Source organism: Pagrus major, chromosome 5 (genome assembly GCF_040436345.1).
Source record: "Pagrus major chromosome 5, Pma_NU_1.0".
Classification (NCBI taxonomy): Eukaryota; Metazoa; Chordata; class Actinopteri; order Spariformes; family Sparidae; genus Pagrus; species Pagrus major.
In genome coordinates, this window is record NC_133219.1 from 35,088,160 (window position 1) to 35,114,000 (window position 25,841).

The 25,841-nt window shown below is 41.9% G+C and overlaps 1 protein-coding gene across 2 annotated transcripts; it reads left to right on the forward strand.

The window, feature by feature from the left end:
- The first annotated feature begins 769 nt into the window (after nucleotides 1-769).
- On the forward strand, nucleotides 770-25,538 carry egflam (EGF-like, fibronectin type III and laminin G domains). Of its 2 annotated transcripts, XM_073466771.1 has the most exons (27): nucleotides 770-879; nucleotides 3,354-3,355; nucleotides 5,875-5,984; nucleotides 7,362-7,448; nucleotides 8,065-8,091; nucleotides 8,302-8,419; nucleotides 8,511-8,646; nucleotides 11,321-11,487; nucleotides 14,017-14,082; nucleotides 14,614-14,726; nucleotides 14,819-15,072; nucleotides 16,227-16,414; nucleotides 16,507-16,607; nucleotides 16,697-16,797; nucleotides 17,674-17,818; nucleotides 18,006-18,195; nucleotides 19,409-19,534; nucleotides 19,873-20,116; nucleotides 20,198-20,309; nucleotides 21,145-21,261; nucleotides 21,480-21,660; nucleotides 22,796-22,819; nucleotides 23,049-23,127; nucleotides 23,259-23,402; nucleotides 23,786-23,869; nucleotides 24,891-24,994; nucleotides 25,113-25,538. In XM_073466771.1, exons 1-27 carry the CDS (start codon nucleotides 770-772, stop codon nucleotides 25,262-25,264), a joined length of 3,282 nt encoding a protein of 1,093 aa, XP_073322872.1. In that variant the 3' UTR covers nucleotides 25,265-25,538. The 2 variants fall into 2 exon arrangements, with proteins under 2 accessions (XP_073322872.1, XP_073322873.1); XM_073466772.1 differs by lacking the exons at nucleotides 3,354-3,355; nucleotides 14,017-14,082 and having other exon boundaries at nucleotides 770-875.
- Nucleotides 25,539-25,841: the final 303 nt, after the last annotated feature.

Here is a 25,841-nt window from a genome sequence, read left to right on the forward strand (position 1 = left end):
AGGGTGACACCACACTGAAGAACACATATTAATGAGTACAGCAGTTGCTTTGGAGGACACTAATTAATGGATTCATTGTTTTGGCCCCTTTGGTCATTGTCACACACACACACACACACACACACACACACACACACACACACACACACACACACACACGCTCCATAATAAAACAGTACTTTTTCTGGAGTGTGTGTTGCTTGAAGCGGCTCCCCTGCTTCTGCGTCAAGACACGCTCTCCATCTGTGTCCAGTGCGCGGATTAGAGGCTTATTATCCTCTTAGCTCTAAATGGCCCCACGTTCCTGCACTCCGCTGTCCATCTCATCTCATCTGCTGTCTGAGACCGGAGCGTGTCACGAAAGCGACATTCGTGCGTAAAGAAATGATCGTGGCCACCATTCAGTTGTTTTCAGTCGTTGCGCATTACGCGTGAACTGTCGGGAGAGCCCTCTCCATCGTCCGTCCGTCAGCGCGCCTGTTGGGGGGGACACAGCGGCTGTCTGTCCGTCCGTTAATGTGTCCAACCCACTGATCTTTTGCAGACTGTAATCTTATCAGTGTCAAACCGTAGCTGCCCTCTCCTCTCGGGCAGTCTCTGCACGTCTCTGGATGGAGTTTGCGCCACAATTTGGATAAGAAAACGATTTTTTTTATGAGAGGAGACGTTCACCAGGAGAGGGGTTAGTTTACATTTACACTTACAGGCGCCTTTGGACGTGCGATAAAATGAACATTTGACCGTCTTAAAGTTTCGACCAGAAGAAGACATGGAATCTACATGTAAAGAAAGGAGTCTTCTGTACTTACTTCTCTTTGCAATATGCACAGCCAGCGTTTGCTTTTGTGCAAGAAGATCAAACGCTCGGAGATCTGGTAAGTTCACCCACTGACCTCTGTGCCAGATTTGACAAAGTGCATTAATATTAATTTATATGTGTGTGTGCTTATCTTTCCATTTGCTTGATTACTCACGACTTTGTCACGTCACATTGGACTTACTGCAGGAAACATAATATTTTAGCACTCAAAGCAGATCACAAAGTGACGTTTTATTTTAGACTTTTGAGCCAAAGTCAAGAAGAAACGTTAACGTTTGTTGCTGGATGCTCATCACCATGTCGTCTCTATCACATCCCTCCTCACAGAAGCACACAGTGATTATGCTGCAACAAAAGCCACTGAGCAACATGTATTTAAACCAGGACCTCAGCCTTCTGTCTGTAAGGTGCTTTTAGTCACAGAGCACGATCTGTGAGCTACAGATGAACTTCCAGATGAGTTTGAGACAGGGCTTTCAGGGAAAAAGTCCATATTTTCATATTTTTTCCAGAATATGTCGCTATCCACCCAAGAAAGAAAGAACGTAAAGTAAATATTCAGCTCCAGATCAACAGCACAGCCATCAACAAACTTACCACTGTGCTCCTTTGGGCAGAAACTCCACAGTTGACTCTCTCTCCTCATGTCTCTATCTTTTTTTTTTGATATCCTGTCACCCTGAACACTTTTTCCATCCCAGTTCCTCCTTCCCCTTTCCTCCCTTTTCCCCTTTCCATCACATCCTTTTTCTCACACTGTCAGTCTCCCTCCCTCGCTCGCTCTTTTCGGACCCGCAGGCCACAGCAGGCTCGACTATTACATCTGTCTGTCAGCACAGAACACTCACCACAGTTGGGACTGTCACACAGAGGGCGACTGTAGTTCTTGCCTTTCATGACTGCCAGTGACATTTGTACTTTTTTTTTTTGTTTTTGTTGTTTTGAGGTCGTTCTGAGGGATGGGAGAATGTCAACAGGGCTCCACGTCCAGATGAATCACATCAGGTTTTTAAATAACAAAGCAGCTGGTACCAGAAAGAGTTAAGATTGAGTGACGTCTCACCCTGAGGTGGTCTCACTTTTTTCAGAGTTTTGACAGATTTGTGCCCACTTAGAATGAGCGACTGAATTATTTATAGAATCAGTCAGTGGTTTTTACTTCTTACTCTCCACAGTGAATATTTATTCTCATTAACTTGTTATGAAAATCATTTTTTTTAAGATAACTCTATCATGTCACTCAGCAGACACAATATGTGGTAGAAGGCAATTTAAATAGAACTAATTTTTCTTCCCTTTCCGCTGCAGTGTTTGTATATTTTTCCCTCAGTCGTGCTGAAGAGCAGCTTGACAGCATGTGTCTCAGTGATCATTCACTTTCGGATGACTCACACCTGGAAGGAGCAGCACTTCTACGCGAATGACTCGGAAAGTGGAGGCAGAGAATGAGCCGAAGCAGGGCTGCAATTTTGACGATTGTCATTGACGATAATTTGAAGATGATTTTCAAGATCAATTTACTGATTGTTCCGTCTATAAAATGTCAAAAAACTGTGAGAGATGCTCATTACAAGTGTTTTTTAAATTGCTTCTTTTGGCCATCCAACAGTCCAAAACCCTAAAACTCTTTATTTACTGTCAGGAATGACAAGGAAAAGCAGCAAATCCTTACATTTAAGAAGCTGGAACCACTGACAGTTGTTTGACAGTTTTGCTGTAAAATGCGTCTTCAATGATTAATAGATCATCAAAATAGTTGGCAACTATTTTTCTTTCAAACAGTAAAAGAATGGTATATGGTTTTTGGTATAAAAGTGTGAAAAGGACTGAAGTTGCGAAGTAAATGAAAAACTCGGTGCCTAAACTTGCTTGAGAGCTCTTGTCAGCAACCTTTAAGTGATGGAAACTGACAAACAGAACCATATGTTGAGGTGCTGAGTGGAAAAGTTTGGACTCTTGGTATCAGTCTATATGGCAGCCAATACGTACCTAGAAATCACAGCACTGAAATTCAGACAATATGATTGAGGTCATACAGAGAGAGTGTCTTTTCTTGCAGAGTTTGTCCATCAGAGAGAGCTGACAAGTTGATCTTTGTAATATTTTAAGAACTGCAACAATCAGCCAACATGTAGTATAGCATGGTAATCAGAAGTCCTTAGATATATGAAACTGGAAAAGTCATATGTGTGTTCCTTGATCTGTGCTGTATGAGATGATGCAGTCTCAGCCCCGTCGCCAGGATCTAATCTTAGGAGTTAACGTTTCTGCAAACCACAGATACGTCCAAGGTTGACATTTGTACCAAACATGGCGCATTCATAATTTATGCGTATTAGTAGACTTCCACATAAGTAGGTGGGGAGGACGTCATTACAGGCAACAAGGCGGCCAAACAAGTCACAACACTGGATATATAATGTTTTTGACACAGGGAGTTGGACCATTTCCATCCAGGACCGTGGCGACCAAAAGTGGCTTTTGTCCCTGAACCCAACCAGAGCATAAGCACATCATTGTCCGAGCTTCTAAGATGTAAGGGTTTGCTGCTTTTCTTTGTCGGTAAATGAAGCCACCGTCCCTATGCGTCAGTATTTGAAAAGCTGGGAATGAGACTCAAAAATCTTACAAAATCTTACTTTTCTTACAAATAGGTCCTTTAAAACCGCCGCCACTGGTTCCCATTTACCGAGCTTGAGTGATATCAGTCTTGCCACGGTCTGTACTTCCTGCTGCCGTCTGGCAAAAGATACAGAAGTATCCTCTACCGTGCCACCAGACTACATAGCAGCTTCTCTCCTCAGGCTGTGAGACTCTTTAACTCATCCTCAACACTCCACCATAAAAACAGCTTTTCTCAGGTAATTTAACTACAACTCACATCTTGTTGTACAACCCTGGGGTTGTAGAATGACAAATGAATGCACCTTTAAACCGCCTCAGTTCAGTTGAGGTTCAAGGCCTCATACACAGGTGAAAGGCGCAGTAGCAGTGGTGGTTGATGTGGCCACTTTATCCAGACACCGAAAGGACCCTTTCTTTCCGACCCTCACTTAAGAGGGTGAGTAAGACTAGATTAGCTCTCAAGGTCTGTGTGAACCGAGGCCGTGTGATTCTGAAGTGTATTGCGATAGAGACCACTCTCCTCCTACTCCTGGGCATACGCATGGAGCTGTAGAGTTATACTGGTCACTCACAGAGCATGGAGGGTCATGTTTCCAATGTGAGTATCCAAAAACCAGCCTCAGGTCAGTGTTACTCAAGCGATGCAACCAGAATCTCATGAATAGTTTCAGGATTTCTGTTGATTACAGATAACAGTTTCACTCCAGTCCCTCTGAGTATTATTATTTGTACCCATTACCTCCCTCGCACATGAAGCACCACTGCAAGCTGCTGCATATTGATGGAAGTAAAGATGATGATTCCCGTCTCTACCTGCTCTGATTCCCTGTGAGTTCGGCTCACCAGTGCGCTCAACGGGCCACACCCCTGGGGAGACGTGGAGGATCAGCGAATTTCAGCTGACATATTGAATCACCCGCTCGGACGGAAGAGCAGGGTGAAGGGTTTGAGAAAACAACAAAGGGCGATGGCTACAGGAGAGGATTCAGGAGGACAGGAGGGATGAAGTGGAACAGAGGAGTCACAAGAAATAAAGAGGAGAGAAAAGGGAAAGTGGGAAAGAGCAGCGCTGTAGCTTACAAGAGATTTCAATTTACAGAGCTCTGCTCCGCTATATTAACTTCTGTTTGATCCCCGTGTCAGTCTGAGCACGGGAAGTCTGCACTTTTGTCACTTTGACAGGGAAAGGTCAGTTGTGGCTGCTGTTTGGCTTTTGAACTGACGTGCAGATTTAAGAGAAATAAAACAATTATTCACAGTCATTTACAGTTTGTATATGTTGTTATCCAGCATTTTTAAGGAGCTTTTTGATGGTCTAGGTGTAACAACCCTCTATGTTGTGTAATTGTTACAGTAGTACATACCTTTAGGACTATGAGGGTCCTTGTCTGCTCAAGTTTCTCCATTAAAGCCAGATAATGCATATACAGAAGGTCAGCAGGAGTGTTGATGAGCAACACCTCTGTAGCTCCATCTCTGTCTTTCTTCTACAAGAGGCTTCTCAAGTGTTTTCAGGCCACGGTCGAACACTGGATGTGCAATCACGATCTCTTGAAGTGTCACAGAAGCACCCAGGATTAACTAACTCAGACCATGAGAATAATGACACCGAGCTCATCGAGCTACAGGTTAAGACATTTCACATATGGTCCCTTGTTCACACCCTTCAAACAGGCTAAAGTGAAAAACAGCATTGATTCTGCTTTCATTATCATCGGCTGCTTGGAAAGATATCGCCACAGACTTTCTTTTCTGTGCAGCTTCTTAACTTATTCTGCAAAACAGTGATATGATTTCACTGTTGGCCACAAGCTACCATGTGAATCTAACATTATTTTACTCTGCTTCGATATCCCATCACAGCTATTAAATCAAATAAACAGTGTATGACTGTCGTATTTTTTTTTTCAGTAATCAAGGAGATCGATAATTCCTATTTGGCAGCGATATACAATTGCTGTAAAAAATATAAATATTTGTGTCGAATGAAGAATAACCATTGATTGAAAATGTCCATTTTCTGCTACTTTATATTTCCATTCCAACTTTTTGGAGGCAAACATTTTACTTTTTACTCCACTAAATTTACTTGCTAACTTTATTTATGAGTTACTTTGCATATTCAGCGATTACTTGTGTTGTGTAACCAATCAGATAGTGTTTTGGGCGGGATGTTGAGTGACAAAACAAGAGAGAAGGGCTGCATCAGAGCCAAAGATCCCCATTTATATATTTATTTATTTTATCAGCAATCAGACAAAAGGAAAACGAAAATAAGAAAAAAAAACACTGAATATTGGATCCAATTACCAGCCAGGCAGATGTTGGTGTATCTCTACTGTCCAACACAGTGACACTCACATCTTCCCCACTGTAAATCTTCTGTGCTCCTCACTTACGTCTTTTTTCTATGTGTTTGTATAAACTAGATCGTCTGAGTCCTCCATTAGACATCCAGCTGGACACAGTCAACTGCACCGCCTTCAGTGTACGATGGAAGATGCCCCGACGACATGTGAGCACCATCACTGGATACAAGGTATATTGAAACCATTGAAACAACCGGTCAACAGCTGCAGTAAAATGTGACGTCCTTATGCATCATAGGCTAATCAGAGCGCTTGAGATAACAACAGGAGGTGGACATAGTTTTAGTTGTTGAATATATATTTGTTTAAACAATTGCTTCCTATGTTACGTCATGTTAAATAAACAGAATTTAAGGTATTTAGAGAAGGAAAAGTCTGCAGCTATCCATGCAGACAGCAGTTGTGTTGTTACTGCGGTCACATCTCATAGGTACATATATTTTCCACTTCTCCAAGTTTTCTATATCGTCAATGACTGTGGTACTCGGTCGTTCTTGGTGTACAGAAGTTTAAAAAGAAAGTCTGATGCAACACTTTTCAGAGGACGCAGAAAAACCTGTTCAAAGTATTAAGCTTAATTCAGCTTCAGCGATCTCAAAAAACACCCACCTACACATTCCTTTCAAGAAAGCTTTTCAACCCGGCAAACATAAAAGAAGCAACTTCTCAGATGTGCCGTAAATCAAATTTCCTCTGTTTTTTTCTGAGTGGATGCCCGTGTCCCTCTGCGGAGCTGCTGACATTCTTCCATGCTGTTAAAGTGCCTGTTAAACTCGCTGTCCAGCCACGGTGGCCTTGAGGGCTAGATTGATAATTTAAAATATCTGGTGTTTTGATGGAACTGAGTTGCTGCCAAATTTATGGTTTTCCAGAGAGGCAATATGGCTCTGAAAGATGTGGTCACAAATTATTTAGTGTCTTGTCAATATTTTTTTATTTTCTTTGCTTTAGTCAAGGTAAGATGTGGTTCAAGAACAAAGAGGGATTTGTTTTGAAAGAAAAAGCCGACAAATTAAGATATTTGCAATATTATGTTTGTACTCTAGGTATTGTGTATTGTTGTTTTTTATTCTGACGAAACTACAGAGCGTCTTCACTTTGTTTGTCGTCTTTTATGTTGAACTTTTTGACATTTTTTGGGTAATTTCCCAGTTTCCATCTGTCCTCCTTCCTTCCCCTCTTGTGTTTGTTTTGAGTCAACCATTAACAAAATGTGGATCAGTATGACTGTGTGTGCTCTGCTTTTGACCATATGTCTGCACTAAGAGGATTAGTCAGCTACCCAGCTTCCCCACGACTCACAGATAAACATGTGCGTTCATTTGGCCAATCACTCTGGAGGTTCATACATAATCCCGTTTCCTCGTAGTATTTCTTCCTCATTAATCCATGTTTACATTGATAACGTAAAAAAAAAAGGTGCTTTCTTCCAACATAACATTTATGAATGCCTCCCAAACCCAACACTGCCAAAATAGGTTTGACTTTACTGAAAGGATCTGACTCTTCACATCAGTTTGTGTTTGTACTTGTGTGTATGTTGTCAGGTCTTCTATACGGAGATGAAGAGCGGTCGTCCCGTGGGTGCAGCCTCTTTGATGGAGGTGCCTCTCAGTTTGGACATGCTGACCACTGTGAGTGTGCTGACTTTTAACTGCGTTGCTTTATACCCGACACTTTGATATCATATTTGAACACGCTTTGAAAAAGAAAATGTCCAATATAATCACCACAAAACTTTGATCTGCCTCCAACTTCCAGTTTTGACAGTGTGGTGGTGGCAAACTAAATCTTTGCAGTGCCCAGAAAAACACACTTCTAAAGCAGCATTACCCTGAAAAGCAAATAAATAAAAACAAAAAACATTCTGGAGATAAGGCCAGAAATATTCTATGTTTTTTCTTATTGTCACAAATCCCACAGTAAGACTTAAACCAACACTGAGTTAATCCTACTAACAAGTATTGCCTGCGTAGCTAAAGCCTGATACATTTTATCTCTTAGTCCCATATAGCTCTACTGTTGTCCAGAAACTTTTAAAAACACATTGATGAGTCACGCATTTGCACCAAGTGACGTGTTGCATCATTATGATGAACTTGAGCACTGTGATTTATCCCTGCATCCCTTTAAAACAACAAACTTTAAGATTTGATTTTCAATCAATTTGGCAGAGATCTGTTGCTTTCAGTCTTTACAAGGGATTTTTTTTCTTTACATTTATGGATGCCTCCACTCTTTTTCTCACAGGGGCAATTCGACGGACAAGCGAGCTTTGTGAGTTCCATCCAAGTCTTTTTTTTTTTACTAAATTAGACCCTGACACTGCTATCGTATCACTTTTGACATTTATAGCTGAATATGACTTGCTTCTCTTCCTCATATTCTTGCCTCTTGTCCTTTTTCTCAATATTCTATCCCTCTAACTTATCCCTCTCATATTTCCACATATCTCTATCACCACTACCCCTTTATGACGTCGTCTAGGATGTGGACGTCGCTAACCTAAAGGTGAACACTAAGTACAGAGTTAGCGTTGGAGCGTATGGTTGGGCAGGAGAGGGTAGACCCAGCATGCCCAGAGACATCAGCACTGCTTCACATGGTAAGACCTCGTAGCAGTAATAGGAATCTACTTAAAAGCTGATGATGTTATTTTTAAAAATTTCTTTCCCTCACTTGAATTTCTTTCTCAGAAATGTGCATGCCCCCATCCCCCCCCACTCAGCCGGTTGTCATGGCTGTGTCAGACACAGAGCTGGCGTTGTCATGGCAGCAAGGAGAGAGCGAGGGAAGCTCACCTGTCCTTCACTTCCTGGTGGCCTACATCAGGTTAGTCATAATTGATTTATCAGCTTTATCAAACTGGCCTTTTGAGACCTCGCCAGGACAGTGTTGCTGCTAATACACAGTCACATTTACCGGTACATACATAAGCGCACAGACCCAATTACACACAGGTTACACACATGAAACCAACCATTATATAGGCATTACGCAGGCGGAGAGCAGCCGGAAATTGGTACATCATGAAGGGAAAAACAGGCCTTAATGAAAACTCTTGTTCCACCACTGGCAGTGAAGAGGACAATTCAGAACCTTTACGCAAAAAAAACTGCTTCAATTCTATTTATAACCACACTTAACTATTTGCTGTGTGCATTATTGCAAAAGTTTGTTGTGAGAGTTATAAGAACAGTTGTGTAACTAATGAAATAATGGTATCTTAAAAATAGTTTGACATTTTGGGAAGTGCTGGTATAAATGTACGCAATGTACGCTGTTATGTCATTATGGTTTATATGACACGTACAAATGTGAATGTCTATGTGGTGTGCAAAAACAATAACTGCCGACATTTTATCCTGCCGACTAGTGTGGAATTACACTTATTTGCACACTTATTGGGAGTTAGAGGAGAAGATCAATACCACCCCCATGTTTGTATGGTAAATATGGAGCTGACAGCTGGTTAGCTTAGCTTAGCTTAGCACAAAGACTGGAATCAGGGGGAACCAACTTGCTTAGCTCTGTCCAAAGGCTCCAAAAATCTGCCTACCAGCACCTCTACAGCAAAAATAATTAAGACTTTGTTTCTTGTTCTTTGTTTAATCTGTGCAAAAGCTGAAACATTAAAGGTTTTTTGAGGACTTAGCTGCTAAAATCATACGTTGGACAGGCGTAGTGACTTCTAGGAGTTTGTTGTCTCTCTGCAATCAGTGGACTTTCCAGTAAAACCACAACTTGTTGCTTTTGTATCTTGGTTTGGGTAAGGATTAAATAAGATAGACACAATATGTTCCACTGTGAGCTTTAGAGGCACTAGTGGGCCTGTTTTTGAACCAAGCCAGGTGAGGCGTATCCCCCTGCTTACAGTCTTTATGCTAAGCTATGCTAATCAACTCCTGGCTTTGGCTTCTACTGTAAGATACAAACCAAGTGAAGCCTATTTTCCCAAAAAAAGGACAATACTGGAATTCAACAGGCGAAGCATTTATGCTATCACAAGTGATATCACGAGGGCTAGTGATTTTTACTTTTTGAGCGCTTTACAGTTGTTTCTGAACTTTTATCGGAGTGCGTTAATGGTTGCATACTGCTGCACATTCAGGCCCACTTATTATACTCTACACTCTGCATTGATCCATCATCACAATAAATGGTGAACAGACTTCCGTTTAAATAATGCTTTTCTAGTCTGACCACTCAAAGTGCTTTACAAGACATCCATTAACAAATACAGTCACACACTGATTGCAGAGGCAGCCATGCAGGGTCTCCATAGAAATGTAAATTATTTTTCTTCTATGCTTAGTCACTCACCCAAACACTCGCACACTGATGGACCAGTCATCCGGAGCAGTTCGGGGTAAGTTAAGGAAACCTAAAAGACACAACCCTTCTGATTAATGGATGATACACTCCGCTACTCCGCTATCGCTACGTCATCACTCTGATAACAGAACGTACAGCTCTCTGTTACAGTGAATTTTTCGTGAGCGCCTTTGCTGCTCTTCTTAATGTAACCAATTGCGTTTTGACACCAGAAAGAATGAATGTCACCCTCTGTCTTGCAGTGTCCAGCCTCACACACGCATAAACAGTGTATTGACACACACACATAAAGGACCTCCCATGTCTAGACGAGTCCTCAGGCTGCGATGTTCCAGAAAGGAATTTGCCCGGAGACGTCTCATGATTTGCCGGACACAAATAAAAAATGGCAGATATTTCAAAATGCCCCCAATAATTTAAGTGAAAAAAAAAAAAGATATAAATTAAACAAACTTAAAAACTACAGAAGTGTTGGTTTCATGGTTGCAGACTTAATACTGTCAGACTGAGTAAAGAGAGAGACACAGAAGGCAGAGAAACTGTCAATTGCTGTGACAGAGTAGACATGAATCAGGGTCTGTTTTTGCATGCGAGGGCATTTTCCACACAATAGGGCCGTCTCAGAGGCAAATCTTTCTCCGCTTACATCAAAAGAGGCCTTGCTGAAGAGAGACATTGAGTGGTGGGGAAGATGACCCCATTCAACAGATAGCTGAGGCTCCAGGCGCTCAGACTCAGCGCACGAACGTGGCAGCTCGAGATGGAAGCCGGAGATGATGGGTAGAAAAAAATAACACAGTTCAGAAGTTCATCACTCTGATTTTTGCTTTACTTTCTTTGTTCAAACCGGCACCCTGATTAAAGGAGAAAATAATGCTTTTAGGCTTAAAAATAGTAACAAGGAAAAAGAAAAACATCTCAATCATTGATCAGATTGTTTTGTTTGAAAAGTTATTCAACATTTTTTTCCTCCAGCTCACGAAAGTGAAAGATCCCATCAGGATTTTTGAACGTACCTCACAAAAACATGTCACAGCATCTCAAAACAATTACTTTGAAGATGTTTTGAGAATGAGGGGGTTTTTTTGTCGCAAAGAAACACCCAAAGACCCTCGTGTTTTTGTGAAATATCACAAGTTGAAACCAAATTAAGATCCTTTGTCTTTCACAGGCCGGAGATGGACACAGAGTGGACGTATATCCGTGAGCCCATAGAGTCTAACTCCATGGTTTTGAAGGGGCTGTTACCAGAAACAGAGTACCAGTTCGTAATCAGAGCGGTCAACGCGCACGGAGCTAGCCCACCCAGCCACATCAACAACCCCGTGCGCACTCTGGGTAAGGACAAAAAGCTGATCTCTGAGCCAAACAATTCGGTATGTGACAGCCAAGAAAGCTTATAGTCTCCGCTTCCTTGTTATTCTGATTACAACCACATTTCAAAACAAAGTCAGTTTGAGTTTAGTTTCCACAAGACCCACACAGAACCAAACAGGCTGTGATTACTTTCTGCATCACCAAAGTTTTCATTACAATAAAACATTTGTCGTGTTCAGCTGCACTGTTTTTACATCCCAGCATTACTTTGGAGACGGATACTTTTCACACAGCAACAAGCACTTTTAGAAATGAAGTTTTACAGTCGAGGCGCAGTTTATAGATGCAACACACACGTGAAGACGAGCATTAAAGCTTTAATCTGCACAATGTGCTAACTTTAAAGGAAAAGTTCAGCAAAAATGAAAACTTCCGTCATTATTTACCCTTCCCCATGTCGATGGAGAGGTGAAGTTTTGTACTCCACAACACATTTCTGGAGCTTCACAGCGAAACAGTGTTGCAGCGTTCTCCCAAACAACTGAAGTAAATGGGGACCTTTTGAAGTTTTTGACACCCTTTTTTTATTTACACCCAAAATCTTCACAGTAGCTACTGAGCTAAAAGCATCTGAAGGGGGTGCACAAGGTTGACTGCATATAAAAAGTATAAATTATGTTTTTTCAAATCAATTTGGGATCTTGTGGCCTCTCTCGACTTGGTTTACACCAAACAAATTGTATTTTTTACATTTTACATGAAGTCCCCATCTGCTTCAGTAATTTAGGAGAATGCTCCATCTCTATTTTACTGTGAGGCTCAAGTGTTTTGTTGACTACAAGACATCAGCATGAGGAGGGCATTTTCATTTTTCAGTGAACTTTTCATTTAATATATTGAAATGTTTTACTTTTCTCCCCTACGAGATCCTAATCCACATGTAATTCCACTATAAAAATATTCAGAAATCTTGCCATTTAGATGTAATGTAATTTCGTAATATTCTTTGTCTTTGGGAGGCTTAAAAAACCTCTTCAAATTATTGTGTGACAATCATGTTGACTTCCAAGTGAAAACGAAAAGAACGAAGGGGAATTTATTATTAAATGTAGGACAACACCTGGCAGTGTGTCAGTTTGTGTCCTGACTGGAGCAACAGAGTCATTTACTTTATTATTTTTGATGTAGTGGTACGTGGGGGGAGGGGGACGGCCAGGACTGATTGATATTAAAGCACACACACATTCACACAGGTGTGCGCCACATATAAACACACATGCATGCAGCAATGTCTTAATGGATCGCAGACTATGACATTCACCTACAGATTTGTGGGCATATCAGGCTTTAGGAGTGTGATTACATATGACTATTAAAATCAAACAGTCATGTAGACACAATCACATTATCCAGGCTTTTTTCCCTCTGACCTACAGACCACACTGCTGACTCTCAAAAGCTGTGTGGACAGGCTGCTTCTGCTTTACACGCTACGTTAGCCGTCAAACCGTTTGTCAACTGCTCTGACTGCATTAAGCCGTGAGTCCTGCTAAGAAGGGGCAGACATCGAGAGAGAGATGATGATGTTAGAAAGAAGTTGTTGAGAAGAAAAATGTCAATGAAAGTTTCAGGACACAAGATCAAACGAGGCAGTCAGACACAGACGGACAGACGGACAGAAATGAAGAGACAGAGAAGCGTGGTTTCTTAGCGGGGGATAAAAGCGGGTTACGTTCGAGTCTCATCAGACAGGATTAAGGACGGGATGCCAGACCCCTTCTCTGCCCATCCACGCCCCTGATGCACGCACACACACACACACACACACACACACACACACACACACACACACACACACACACAAAGCACCGCTGCTTGAGTGAACAACGGGGGTGGGCTTGATTGACTGACACACTTTTCTTGTCGCTCTCTCTGTGACCATTCTTGTGTGTGTGTGTGTGTGTGTGTGTGTGCGTGTGTTTATAGCGGTTGGAAACAGAGTGGTATTCACTGAGGGGGATTGTTACACAACAGAAGATTAGTTTGCTGAGGGCTTTTATGGGCATCCCCCCCTCCTCGTATGCCAGATTTAATGTTATTAGGCTGTGCTAATTCGAACTTTAAATCTTGACATACATTCCGGCTTAATAGTCAAGTTTCTATGGGATATTTGATTGATTAATTACACGATTATCTATGAAATATATTTCAGTTCTGTAACTTTGCCTAACAGCATGGTGAACTTCCAGCGTGGGGAGGTGGAAAGGCAAAGGGGACAAGAGGGAGGGGAGCTTGTTATGTAAGCTAAGATTAAGCTTTCTCGAGGTAGAGTGGATGATAGAGGATGTCTCAAATTTAACACACACAGTGCTGTTGTTTCTTTTTTTTATTTTGAAGAAAAAAACCTCATAATGCAGTGTTTCAGGAGCAGACAATAGCAGATCACTATTATATTATTAAGGATGTAGGTGAAATGATTAGCAGTGTTGCAGCTGCAGTCAGCTAACTAAGATGATTTATTCACTGTTCATTGTCTTTGTACGTTATGAGCTGCCGTTCGTTATCGAGGAGACACGTTTCATTACGTGCTGCAGCGGCCTGAGTACAGACTAACAGGTAGACCCACCCGGGCCAGAACATCTTACCGCTATTTAATGTCTGCGTCCTGTGATCATGAATCCATCATCAGTGAGATGTATGTCATCGCATTTCCCAACCCATGATCGTAACCACAGCACAGCCACCACTCCCTCCATTTCCATCTGTGCAACTTTTGTTCATCGTTGGAGCCATTTTAGTTTTTTTTCTGTTCTTTCTTTTATGTTTCAAAACAAGTCTGCATTTTTGGGTGAACTGTCCCTTTAAAAATGTCACTGTTATTTCAAGCAACCAGTGTAAGTAACCCTTCGGCCAACTCAACTCAGTGAAATTGAGTTAATTAATTTAATTTTGAATTTACAGTTTATTCAGTGTCATTCCCATTTCTTCTTTTTTGCATTTTTATTAAAGGTTGATTTGTATTTCATCGTTTGACCGACTTTGTTTGACCCATCAATCATTTCACTGATATTATGTTATATTATATGTGTTATTTATTATACAAAGCAGGTAATAACCATCCTGTATCTTTACTGACACTTGGAACAGGTGCATCAGAAGTTGGCAGTGGTGATTATGGACGTTACATCACAGACTCAAGGATCAAAGATGAAGACGGCTTTGACGTTGATGACTCTGATTATGATATCTTCATTGAAGAGGTGGGTTTTCTACCTTTGACTGACAACTGAACACAAATGTAAGATAAACTGCCTCTCATTCTTTTTCCTTTCTCTGTTCTTCCTCTTCCTAGTTGAAGCCATTCCCAGGTATCAATCAGGACAACAGGAAGTCTCAGCTCCGTTCACGGTCCGGTCCGCCGTCCGGTCGAAACGTCGTATACCGTATGAACACCATCGCTCCTCCCAACGTCACTGCTCCTCCAGCTTCCTCCTCCACCACCACCTCGTCCATCTTCCCAGACTTCACAGATCTGATTTTCGCAACCATCTCAGAGCGCAGTACCACTGGTTACAGCTCGACTACTGCCCCACTCAGCACCACCAGGTAAGATGTACGGCAAATTGCACATAATGCCAATTCCTACATAATGTTGCTTTAATTCTAAATCAGTACAGTGGTGGCTTATTTTAGCCTGCATTGTATTTCAAGTTCAGTGACACCAGCTCAGGTTAGTTGACAAAATAATAATTAAAAAAAAGCTTTTGAAGAATTTAAGTGTGTTTACCTTTGAGTGAATTTCTAAATGTCTGGTCTGCTTTAACTTCGTTATATTTTTACAGGTGATTGTCACTTCACACAGTTCTTCTCAATGTGTTGAGGCAACATTAGGACAGTTTATTAGACATGCAGAAGTGCTTGCTCGTCTACTTTCAGGGTAGATTAGTACTATCTAATTTTGTGCACCTAACCTCCTTACCACACAGAGAGATTAGTTCTGATTGGATCTCTTCCTCACTCGTCCCGCCCTAAGATTTTAGTCGCGTTTGTATTTATTGACAAAAGTGTCAATGGCGGTTTTGTATTTATTGTCTTGAAATCACTGCAGCTAGAGGAGGTAGTGGCCTCTCTCTTAAAGATAAGTCTTTCCATATGAACAGTGGTATAAGAAGGTTTTTTTTTTTATCTAAACAAAATCACGTTTCTTAACGCTGTCCTTCTTTGACTTCTAGATTGTTGTCTCTCCCACATCTCTGCCTTCACGTCTAAACCTCTTACAATTTCCCTTTTTCATGCCCTTTCACTTAATTACTTGATTAATATGGAGCATTGAAATGTCAGATCAATTTGAGCCACCGTTCCGGTTCTGATGTTCACCATATAATTAAGTGCCGCAAATACAGGGAGGGCCTAACGACTGTGCTGTTGAGTTGAGCTGAACATTTTGCTTCTTGCTGTTTGATCTGTTTGATTCTTTCTGTAAAATAACAGAGCAGGAAAAAAAAACTCCCGCACACTGTCCACTTCGCTTCGGTACTCAGACCTACATCAAGTTATCTTGTCTTCAAGATAAGCTGATGAGGGTCTGAGTGCCGAAACGTTGTTGTCATTGGTCTTCTCCTACGCACCTGTCGATCCTCAGGTGTGCAAAAGCTGTACATTACAACAGTAACACGTACATATCTGCTAAACCACTGACTATGCCCTGTAAAAACCTAAACATTAAACCTTATCTGTCTTCCTCTTCTGCTCCACCTTAGCTTCACTCTGCCTACCACCACCACCACCCCGACCATGTCCCCCTGGAAAGGCGAGGTACCTCGTGTGTACGACCTGACCTGCGATGACACCGTGTGCCCCCCCGACAGCTTCTGTCTCAGTGATTACGACAGCGGAGGCTCCCGCTGCCACTGTAACCTCGGGCGGAGAGGGGACACCTGCACAGAGGGTGAGAGAAGTGTGCAAGCTTTAGTTGAAGTGCGGTGCAGGCATGTTGAGTGTCTACTTTTTGTGAATTTTGTGTCCTTTGTTCTTCTTCAGTGGTAGCGGTGAACTTTCCCAGGTTCTACGGCCACTCTCACATGACCTTTGAACCCTTGAAGAACTCTTACCAGACATTTCAGGTCACTTTGGAGTTCAAGGTAAACCACTATGCGGATTTTTTTTCCCCACTGATGTTTGACTTTCAAAAAGGTGGAAAGAGCTTTGAAACAGTTTCTGTGTGCTGCAGGCGGACTCCGAGGACGGCTTGTTACTCTACTGTGGAGAAAATGAACACGGCCGTGGAGACTTTACCTCTGTGGCTCTGGTGCGAGGCAAGCTGCACTACAGGTGAAGAAAAGAGTGACTCACCCATCAGTTTAGATTCTCAGATGTGCGGCTGGTGGATAAAAGCAGCTGACAAGACTTGTGTCTGCAGTCGCACATTTGGGTCAGACGAGACTTGATTGAAAAGGTTTTTGTTTTGGAGGAAACAAAGAGCTTCATGAATGCTGGAAAATGATTCTTCGAAAGAGGAAATCAAAGAGGAAAACTGAAAAACTGCTTGTGAAAACCACTTGAAAGGGGTTGTATTGACAACACTGATGGCTGATGTATGTTACATATACGTATATCTATTTTTATGCCTCCACGTCCTGGTTGTCTGTCCGTCCGTCCCATTCTTGTGAAGAACATCTGAAGGGAATTTCAAACAAACATCCACTTGCATGTACTCAAGGATGTACTGCTTAGATTTTTTTGGTCATAGGTCAAAGGTCAAGGTCACTGAGACCACGTGGCATCCCATTCGTGTGAACGTGATATCTCATAACCATTTGAAGGAATTTCTTCAAGGATGAAGTAGATGTTGGTGGTGAAAGGTTAAGATCACTGTCACCTCACAAAACACATTTTATGCGATTACATTGTATATCCCAAAGGTCAAAGGTCAACTTTACTGTGACGTCGTGATATGTAGCAAAAAATGTTATGGCCATTATTCAACACCATAGCTCAGGAACAGCAGCGTGACTCGTGCACGGAGGCGTTGATCATAGTTCCATTCGATTTAATGGTTTTGCCACAAACATCAGTGAGTCACTAGAACAAGTAGATACATAGTGTGAAAAAAGTTGTTTATAAAAAGGTGCGTATAATTTGTGCATCAGTTTTTCATATACAGCATGCAGTGTGTAACAGCTGGATGTTCGATGTGTTGTCCCTCAGGTTTAACTGTGGTACAGGAGCAGCTCAGATAGTCAGCGAGAGTCGTATCGTTGTTGGTCAGTGGCACACGGTCACCGTCTTCAGAGACGGCATGAGTGGCTGGCTACGCATGGACAACGACACCCCCATATCTGGACGCTCACAGGTAACAGTAACACATAGGTCTGCTGTACAGGTGATAAGATAGAGGTTTCAAACACAAAACATTGTTCATGATCTCTTCCTCTGTATGCCAGTGTTTACTATATTGCTGACAACATTCTCCTTCAGGTATTGGACCAGCCTCAAAGTACTTTTACAATAATAAAAGGATATTCTCCTCACTCTTCCAGGGTCAGTACACTAAGATCACTTTCCGTTCCCCGCTGTATGTGGGCGGATCCCCAAGTGCTTACTGGCTGGTCAGGGCAACAGGGGCGAATCGTGGCTTCATCGGCTGCATTCAGAGTCTCACCATCAACAACAAGGCCACAGACATCAGACCCTGGCCTCTGGGCAGAGCTCTGAGTGGAGCTGACATAGGTGAGGAAGCATACAATATGTGTGTGATTGCTATTTTTACTTGGCTGCGGCTAGATTTTTATCCATGTTACCCAAAATGCACCAGTTCTCCTCTGGTGCCAAGATAAGCAGTTTCGAGCAGTTTCAGAGTTATGCCTCTTGTAGGAGGAAACTACTGAACACAAAAAGTTATAATAAAGTAAGAGGGCTGTATTTGAATTTGGATGACTGTATTTATTTGTTGCCTTTACATACTGGTCTGGTGCTACAGTCATTACACTTTATTTGAAGGAGACCTTGTTCATGTAAAAGATCTTGAAAGTTAAAAACAGAAGCTCCTCTCTCCCACAGAAAACACTGCTTCTGAAATGCCTCGTCAGTGGTCCTGCCTTTAATTCTGTGACTTTGTGACATCACACAACGTCACCATGTCACACATTCTTTTGCATAATTTGTGCCAAGCGGCTAGTTTGGCACGTAAGAATTGACATAGCACAGCTGCTCTGTTGTTCTTAGCGGTGCTGGCTCCGTCGTGTGCGAGCAATCAGAGCAGACCGGGTATTCAGGAGGCGGGCCTTAAAGAGACGAGAGCTAAAACAGAGCGTTTCAGACAGAGGGGGAACACAGTGCTGCAGTACTGGACAGTATGAGAAAACTGATGTGTTTTTTTTAGCACGAAAGCCAGTAAACCTATTCTAGGAGTAACCTGAAATAAAATGATGAACCTGAAAATTAGCATAATATGTCTCCTTTAAAAAAAATAATGGCAAACCAGCATGACAGTGTTAATCTTGGTTAAAACAGATGCCAGTTGCAACCATTAACATGAAAAGACAAACAGATATATTAATATAAAAAAGAATAAAGAAAATCACCCGTCAACTAGATCCTTTTTTGACATGATCATAAAATTGCCTTTTAATAATTGTATTTTAGCCAATTTGTCAATGAAGACGGAAGCAGCCTTGCTTGGCAGTTTACCTCTAAAAGGGGATTTTTTGCACAACAGGATTTTTCTAAATGCACTAAGAGCCTGAGATGTTAGATTTGAAAATAGGTGAAAATTGGCCTGACTGGTGCAAAATTGCCTGTCAGGCTGTCTGTCAGTGTAAAGACTTCCATGACTTACATAGCCTTTTAAAATTTCTCTTTTAACCGGGATGTATGACAGCTTCTCTCACATTTTATTTATTAAGCAGTAATCTCCTATTATCACTTTTCCACTGTGTGCCAGGCGAGTGCAGCGACAACGTGTGCGACCTGGTCAGCTGTGCTAACGGAGGAGCCTGCTTTGCAAACCGTGCCGATGGCTTCATCTGCCTGTGCCCGCTTGGCTTCAGGGGAACGCTTTGTGAAGAGAGTGAGTCACGCATTACACATTACAACAAAAAAAGCAACACACGTGTTTTGTACCGCTGTGAAAGTAAGACGTCAGATCCCTTTGTGGTTTCTTCTCACTTGGTGGCTTTCATAGATTGCCACACTGATCTATAAAGGAAAATGCTGTTGATTGTGTGGAAAATTGGCTGAGATGATTCTAATTATTTCTCATATCGAGGCAATTTGATGATTGTATTTCAGACCAGCTTTCAAGCTAAACCACCACTTTCTTTTTCTCCTCCTCCTCTCCATTTTCCTCTTTTTTTATCTTAATACCTTTTCTCAAATCCTTCTTCTGTCTTCCCTCCGACTCCCCAGGTTTCTCACTGTCCTCACCTCTCTTTAACGAAACTGCGTTTTCATATGCCGTCATCCAATGGCCTCAGTCATCTCAGAGTTATCTGTCCTTTATGGAGTTTGAGCTGACGTTTCGGCCGTTGATGCCCGATGGGACACTGCTGTACAGTGACGATGCAGGCAGCGGAGACTTCCTGGCTATCAGCCTGGTGGACAGATATGTAGAGTTCAGATTTGACTGTGGCTCTGGAGGAGCTACAATAAGGTACTAAGGAGATGCACTCTCATCATCACTTTCTCATTGTTATTTTATTTCTAACTACATGACCTGTATTGAATGCTACAGGAGTGAAGAGCAGATCAGTCTGGACACATGGCACGAGCTGAGGGTGTCCCGCACAGCGAAGAGTGGGATCCTCCAGGTGGACAGCCAGAGGCCTATAGAAGGAATCGCTGAGGTATTTTGCTTCTGTGTTGCTTAAAGCTGCATTATGTGGTTTTGTGGCCACAGGGGGGCGGAAAAACTTCATGACAAACTCAGCAACTTAACCTTTGCACATTATTCAATTCCGCAGGCTGTGTAAGTAACAATTGACACATTTGGCGATAAACACATTTAGCAGAAACAAAACAGCATGTCAATGCAACATGCAGTCACATTTTAGCCTCATAGTTTTGTCCTCTAACTCTAAAATGTTTCAATCACTCTTGTTACTTTTATCACTGTGACCTCTATGTGCTTTGATGTGTCATCTATTCTTTTTACAAGGATGTCACTCTAAACTCACACTAAATGGACAAAGTGATGATGACATGCTCTCTTTTAGAGAGACAAAACTGACCATGAACCAAAGTATTTGATAAGGAAAAGCAAATGTGACCCCGAGTAATTCATGTATAGTTGACATATTTAAAGTGGACTGCTTTCTCCTGCTCGCGTTCCCGAGTGGTAACTGCTGTTGCAAAGTCAACTGGATCAATGCAGATTTTGCACAGCACAAGACGAGAGAAAAGCCTATCAAACTACTACTACTATGGAGCCATGAAAGCGGATAGAAATAGTTCCAGACCACCAACTGACTTGATTGTCAGTAAGCCTGCAGGTTTCCAGGAGATTTCATGACTAAGTTGCGTAGTTGTAGCAAGTATGATAGAGAACTAATCTAAATGCGGATAGCAATTATTCTATAGCCATTACAATGCATTCAGCATTGACGTCATGTCATTAGCCTCATATCACAGGGGGGTTATATAGTTTTTCATTTTATTTTTTTATTTCTTTTTACTCTTCAGGGAGCTTTCACTCAGATCAACTGCAGCTCACCTCTTTATATCGGTGGAGTGCCAGAATATGACAAAACCAAGAAGACGGCAGGAGTGATAAAGCCCTTCACTGGAATAATTCAGAAGGTATTACCATCCCAACACACAGTGCCTAACACCTGTATTCAAACATTTTTTAATATGTTGATATTTTGATGTTGTTCAACAAAGGCCGCTTGCTCATGAACTCATTTGAAATACTTTGATCAATTTGCATCAAAAAGCAGGACGCACACATCATCTTTAGAGTTGTCAGCTGTCTGCTTGAATCTTCACACATCCTCTTGTTTCCCCTTCCTCCTCAGCTGATACTCAATGACCGCACCATCCCGATAACATCCGGCTCCGCCAGTGGAGTTAATGTGGCCAATTCAGCACACCCATGTGTGGAAAGTCCCTGTGCCAATGGAGGGTCCTGCAGGCCAAAGTGGGATGGTTATGAGTGTGACTGCCCCCTAGGGTATGATGGGAGGCACTGCCAGAAAGGTCAGCCACATATGAATTTCTATCTTCTTTTACAGAACTGGATTATGTTTTTTCGGTTTCTTGTTATTTAGCCAGTAAACATACCGCACATACTGAGACTAGCACAGTTATAAAATTGGTCGTAGAGCATAAGATCATCTATTAACATGACTAAGGCCCTGTTCACATTTGGCATCAACATGCGTCCTGAGTGATCAGATCACAACACCTCCGGTCTGTTTCAACTAACCATCGAAGTAGTAACGGCAATATCCCAGACTCCTTTACAAATCGCGTGATTTTAAGAGCTGTTGCATCATGAGGAGAAACTTAACAAACTTTGTGAAACAGCTACAGCAAATTTTAAATCATTGGTGCCTTCTTGTAAATTCAGCATTAAATACAATACTTTAAGATATTTCTTTCCTTGCAAAACGTGTCGGTTTGTTGCAGCATTGCTCTAAATGCCTGTCTGTTTTGTATGTTTGAAGTGCATGCTGCCTGCCTCCGTGTTTTAAGTGCGTCTTGCCTCCCAAACTGTTTCAACTGATGTCACCATTTACGCCAAATTAATTAAAGAATATAACATACTGATGGTAAACATGTCAAATGTTACAAATACGGTAGAGAGTAACTAATATTGGCTACTTCTTTGTCGTCTGCGGAGAACGTCACCAGACCCCCTTAAGAAAACGCTCAATTCAGAGACTTGCTGTGTTGGGAGAAACTGTATAAACGTTATAACACTGTCAATAACACATTCTTAACTGTTTGGGCCTACTTGTTAATTCGGTAAATGTTATAATGTCATACATGAACTTACGCTGTCTGTGGATTACAAACTGCTTATCATATAGGATGTTTTGAGGCTGCTGTCATGCTCTTTTAAGGTCTATAAATAATCTAATTTAATATCTCTGTTACTGTATAATACAACTAAAATATATAAACTTCAAGGTTGCAATGAACAAAATGTTTTTCATTTGTCTGTAATATATGGCTTTAACCATGCGGCACAATATTTTCTCTTCTCAGGGATTAAATGTGCTTTGTGTTTATCTGCTATCATGTAATGTCATGTAACATTATATACTGGACAACATAATCCCTTAAGCCTATCTATGCCTTCTCTGTTTTTAACGCTTTCACTGAGCAGAGTGTGGGAATTACTGTTTGAACAGTAAGTTTTCTTCTTGCACCTCATAATGATCTTAACCCAACATCACTTTTTCAAAATACAAACTACTTATTTTCCTTCACACAGTATATTTCTCCTCAGCGAGTCAGTCTACTCTTCTAGCTTAGTCTGAGTCAGGAGATACATGCTGATGCTGCCACCTTGTGATGAAAGGGAGTAAACACACGTGTTTTCTCTGCCCCCCCCCCCCCCCCCCCCCCCCCCCCCCCAGCTGTGACAGAAGCCATAGAGATCCCGCAGTTCATTGGCCGAAGTTACCTGACATATGACAACAGAGATATCGTGAAAAGGTCGGTACTAGAAAAGTATATTTGGCTTCTTCACACGATATGCTCGGTTACAAATCCTCCTTCAGACATGTTGTTTTGATGATGTTTTCTATTGTCACAGCTTAAGCGTGTAAATTTGTCATTTTCCTCAGGGTGTCTGGGTCCAGGACCAGTCTTTTCATGCGTTTCAAGAGCACAGCCAAGGACGGCCTGTTGCTATGGCGAGGAGACAGTCCAATGAGACCCAACAGTGACTTCCTGTCTATGGGGCTTCAGGATGGCGCACTAATCTTCAGGTATTTGTTTAAAGACATGTCATGTAAGCTCATCTAGTCATTCTTGCCAAAATATACGAGATATAAAGACACACTTCTTGTGTAAGCACAACGTCCGGCTTGTCTCTTCCCTGGCTTTTAAAGGGACAGGGAGTGGAAGGGAGAAAAAAAGGCAGATTTTTAGAAAAAGAAGAGGATGAAGATGATGCAGAGAGATGCTGATCCTACATAGGTGCAGGGAAAGCTGAGCACCCAGTAGAGGCAGAACTAAAAAAAGATCTGAAGTCCGAGTGTGACCTGGAAAAGAAGCAGGATTTATCTGGACAGCACCATATAAATGTGAACCCACTGAACCCTTTGTCGCTGGCTAAACTCGTTGTATGTCTTCCCATATTGTTTTCTAGTTATAACCTGGGCAGTGGTCCGGTTAACATTGCTGTCAATGGAACCTTTACCGATGGGAAGTGGCACCGAGTCAAAGCTGTGAGGTGAGCTCCAAAAATTCTCTTGAAAACGTATGTATTGAAGTAAACATGCATGCTCAGACAAAGTTTGCACAAGCACTTCACACCACTCAGAACAGTGACACCAAGCAGCCTGTCGCACTGGGAGCAGAAAAGGTGGATATAAATGCAGAAGATGGCAGATCAATGGATGAATTCAAAATAACAGCAAAAGGTGCAAACACAACTTACGAATCAACAAAGACTGAGCTAATGGCTGGACTTAAATACAAACTAAACTAACGAGGGGATGAGGTGGAGAAACACTGGCGAGGGTAGTGAATGGAGGAAACAAAAGAGCAGGGAAGGAGCTGGTTAACTAGGAAAAACTAGAAACAAGGCAGGGCTAATGAGGCTAATGAGGCTGATGCAAGACCAGTGTGGCGGGAAAATCAGGCTGGGAAGGAGCACAGGAGCACAAGAACACAGGAGGGAAACAGAGCAAAAGGAAATCACAAAAACCCAGAAAGAACACAAACAACGTGCTCTGAGAAGGGCCCGCTAGGCTAGCAGAGTTAACTTGCAGCTACACCATGCAGAAGTTACATCACTGACAGGAAACTGTCTGACTGTTTTTTTTTTGCATGAAATTAGATCCGGTTTCACCAAAATCAGTGATAGCTGGTGCTGTGTGTGATGTCCTGCAAATAAAGTGTTAAGCACTGTAATGCTACCTGCTCACCGATGTTACATAAGGCAGAGACAAGCAAAAGGGGGGTGGAGTGGCTGAGACAGAGACACCAATCAACCCATTACAATGAAAATGATTCTGAAGCTGTTGTTTAAGGTAAAATAGTTTCATAATGTTGCTTTAAATCTTCATCCACTTGGGGGCAGAAGAAGAAGCTGTAAACACAACACTGGCGAGGGTGATGTAGATCGGATGAACGGTTTTCAAGATATCTGAAGAAGATACAGACAGACAGACTCCAGATTCCTTGTTTAATAGTTTGATAATCTTTGTACAGCTTACTCATGAGTTTACCATTATCACTTATCTCTTCAGGGATGGACAGTCCGGGAAGCTGACAGTGGATGACTATGGAGCAAAAACAGGCAGGTCACCTGGAAAGATGAGGCAACTCAACATCAATGGACCCTTATACGTTGGTAGGTGGAGCTCACAAGTCATATTTCCTTAATGTGCTTCATGTGTACTGTAGATCAAACAATCATTTCTATATTCTCTCCTCTCTTATGTCTGTGTCTCTGTACTCTCCCCCTGAAGGCGGCATGAAAGAGATAGCTCTTCACACAAACAGACAATACATCGGCGGCTTGGTGGGCTGCGTGTCCCACTTCACGCTCTCCACTGATTACCACTTAGCGCTGGTGGAGGATGCTGCTGACGGCAAGAACATCAACACCTGCACCAACTAGAAAAACGGCTTCAATACAGCGTCATTTTTCAACTGGAGTGAACACCTCGACCAACTGATTTGTCATCTTGAAACTCACTAATCGGAGTGAAAAAACTGAAAACAATTAAATTTTGGTCTACCAATTCAGGGCTGACATGGTAAAAAAACTCTCTGAAAAACAGTTTGGACACATGGCAACAGTAACAAAAAAAGAGAAAGAGAAAAGAAACGACCAGAGGATTTTACAAAGCACAAGTACTCTGTGAAAGGAGAGAAAACTTAGCGTTATGGGTAATGAGGGTCTCTGAAAAACCTTTTGAAGGACGTTTTTTTCACAGGATGATCCCAATTGTAGCTTTTATTTTTTCTACTGTAAATCCTCCTTATTTGACTGCTGGAAGAACCGAGTGACCCAGGGGATCAAGAGTCATCAAGTTTTTCACGAACCTGACCTAGAGCAGCTAGCACAGATAAACATCTTTGTAGAGGATTTTGGTTTTAGAGGACGTCTGTTGTTTTTGTCGTTGTGGCATTTGTATTCTTGCTTGTGATGTATTATTATCAGTCAGTAGACTACATTTTTTTGAAAGTCTGAT